The following is a 3,056-nucleotide window of genomic DNA, read 5'->3' as shown; positions in this document are numbered from 1 at the left end:
GAGGTTTAAAAACCCCTGGTAAAGGTCTCTTTTTAAAAATGTGTGTGAATGGTGACAGCCTGACACCCGTCTCGCTCTGGTACAATGCGGACAACGCTAAAACCAACACACACGCGGCATGCCGGCAGGGTGCCACCGCCCCCACAGGTGGGGACCCACAGGAGTACAGGGGGCCGTCCTGCTCTGTGGGGCTGTGTCTAAATAGTCTATCTTTCACCCATTTTTCTGCACAGCATCCCGAGGTAAACCAATTTTCAAGGTTTGCTTTCTGTAAACCAGCGATGACAGTCTATACTCAGCAAATGGAACTAGAACCCATATGAAATAGGTTTTTTTAAAAAATGTTTTGTTTTTTCATTTTTTGTTTTTAATACAAAGGCCTGACTGTGCTCAATCGTCAAGCTGCATGCATGAAAAACCGGCCAGCCCAAACAGTGCAGTAATCGTTAGCAAATGGAACTGCAAGGAGTCCACTAAGTGCTTCCTTATCCTTAAGATAGTACAAGTATTTATATCGTAAAACTGATGTGTAGCGCTTCATCTTTAGGGGACAGGACCACCAACCAATACATGCAGATTTTGTGTGTGTGGACAGAAGGTACTTTTGACATTCAGTTTTGCTATATAGAAACAGAATGAGTAAATGAACTTTTTTTTTTTTTTTCAAGAGGTAAGTAAAAGATTCAATTTGATCCTTCTAGAGGGAGGAAAAAGGAGTTGAAAGTAGGTCTTCACTTTGCAGTCATCATCTGTACGAATTCTTCATAGTTGACTTGTCCAACTCCATTGATATCTGCTTCTCTGATCATTTCATCTACTTCTTCATCTGTTAGTTTTTCTCCTAAGTTTGTCATGACGTGACGTAGTTCTGCTGCACTGATGTAACCATTGCCGTCTTTGTCAAAGACTCGGAATACCTCACGAATTTCTTCTTCACTGTCTGTATCTTTCATTTTTCTAGCCATCATAGTCAAAAATCCTGGGAAGTCAATGGTGCCATTACCGTCAGCATCCACCTCGTTGATCATATCCTGCAATTCAGCTTTTGTTGGGTTCTGACCCAGTGACCTCACGACGGTTCCAAGTTCCTTTGTGGTGATGGTACCATTGCCATCTTTGTCAAACAGGGAGAAAGTTTCCTTGAACTCAGCAGTCTGCTCTTCGGTCAGCTGATCAGCCAAAGATCACACAGGTCTTCACTGCTGGGCTGGGTGGGGGGCTGAAGCGGGAGACACGAGCCCTGGTCACACCCGCTTGTTAACTTTTTAATTTCTTTGTTTTAATCCTGAGTGGTAGGATTTCAGGCTTATCATAAATATTAGTTGTTTAGACTTGGGATACTTGTTTTATAGTTTGCAAAGGACTTCTCTGAATCTATTGTCTATTAATGTTTTCATGGAGTTCCTTTCTGAAGAGAAATCAGTAGTTTTGATATAATTTGATTCACCTCCCCTTTTTTTCCACTTTGTGTTTTGAGATTTTGTTTAATAAGTGCTTTCTCGGGGTGCCTGAGTGGCTCAGTCAGTTAAGCGTCCAACTTCGGTTCAGGTCATGATCTCACGGCTCATGGGTTCAAGCCCTGTGTCAGGCTTTGTGCTAAATGCTTGCTCAGAGGCTGGAGCCTGCTTCAGATTCTGTGTCTCCTCCTCTCTCTGACCCTCCCCGCTCATGCTCTGTCTCACTGTATCTTTCAAAAAATAAATAAATGTACAAGAGAAATTAAAAAAAAGAAGTGCTTTCTCATACCTAAGTATCTGAGTTTTATTCTGTATTTTCTTCTGCTGACCTCAGAGCTATACTTTTAGCATTTAAATCTTTACCTGGTCTACCTACCAATTGCATTTCTTTCTATAAAAGGAGTCTGTTTTCTCTACATCATCTTCTAAATATTCCATCTTTTCCCGTTTAACATATGGGGCTATGTTGATGTTATTAAGTTTTCCTAGGTAGACAGTGTGCCTCTGAATTCTCTGATTGTTTCATTGGCTTATTTCTCTGTTTTGCATCAATACTACACTGAACTAACTTATGGTTAGTTCTGAGGTCCTTTTTTTCCCCTCATTCAGCTTTATTGAGATATAATTGACAGGTAACATTGTATAAACTTAAGGTGTACAACATGATGATTTGATATATGTATATATTGTGAAATAGTAGCCCAATAAGGTTAGTTAACAATTTTATCACATAGCTAACTTTTTGTATGGTGAGAACATTCAAGATTTATCCTGTTCGCAATATTCAAGTATATGATATAGCATTGTTAACTATAGCCATCAGGTTGTATGTTAGATCCTCAGAACTTACTCATCTTATAACCGAAAATCTGTACTTCTAGACCAGCATCACCACTTTCACCCTGTACCCCACTCCCTGGCAGCCACCAATCTACTCTGTTTCAATGAGCTTAATGTGATGGGTCTTAATATCAAGCAGAGCAAGATACCTACCTTGTTTCTTCAGTTGACTTACCAGCTGTTAATAATTATTCCTTCATTAATTTTTGACTAAATGTAATTGGTTCCTAAAAAAAGTAAGTAATCCAAATGTAACTTCATTTGGGATTACATCAAATGTGTAGATTAATGGAAAGAAGGGATCTCTATATGATATTATCCATTTGGTCCAAGAGCAGAGAAGGCTTCTCTACCTATTAAAATCATTCTCTGTATCTTTTATTGAGCGTAAAAGTTTTCAGAAATAAACTTTTCAGTTAAGAGAATGGATAGTTTTATTGCAACATCAAATGGTATCTTATTTTTTTCTTTTAAATGTTTTTGTGTTTTTGAAAGAGAGGGAGCCTGAGACCAGGGAGGTACAGAGAGGGAGACAGAATCCTAAGCAGGTCCCACACTCATAGGAGAGAGCCCGTGAGGCCATGACCTGAGCGGAAGGCAGACGCTCAACTGACAGAGCCAAACTAGCGCCCTGGTATCGTATTTTTAGAGCATATTCTGCAGTTATGGCTAATGTTGAAAATGCTGTTGCTGTTTTTTCTTCTTTTTAAATCTTATATTCTGCTACCTTGTGGAATGCTCTTTTTTTTCTTTACTAAT

At 39.3% G+C, this 3,056-nt stretch overlaps 1 protein-coding gene across 1 annotated transcript; it reads right to left on the bottom strand.

Moving 5' to 3' along the window:
* Positions 1-491: 491 nt before the first annotated feature.
* On the bottom strand, positions 492-1,184 carry LOC115295242 (calmodulin-like; the record flags this gene model as incomplete). The annotated part of the gene is made up of 1 exon (XM_029943176.1): positions 492-1,184. A coding segment is annotated over one exon (453 nt), but the record flags the coding sequence as incomplete, so codon positions are not given.
* Between the last annotated feature and the right edge of the window lie 1,872 nt (positions 1,185-3,056).

Source organism: Suricata suricatta, chromosome 7, assembly GCF_006229205.1.
Source record: "Suricata suricatta isolate VVHF042 chromosome 7, meerkat_22Aug2017_6uvM2_HiC, whole genome shotgun sequence".
In the NCBI taxonomy this organism is placed as follows: Eukaryota; Metazoa; Chordata; class Mammalia; order Carnivora; family Herpestidae; genus Suricata; species Suricata suricatta.
Note: the sequence above shows the minus strand (reverse complement) of the source record. Positions and strands in the feature narration are given on the sequence as shown.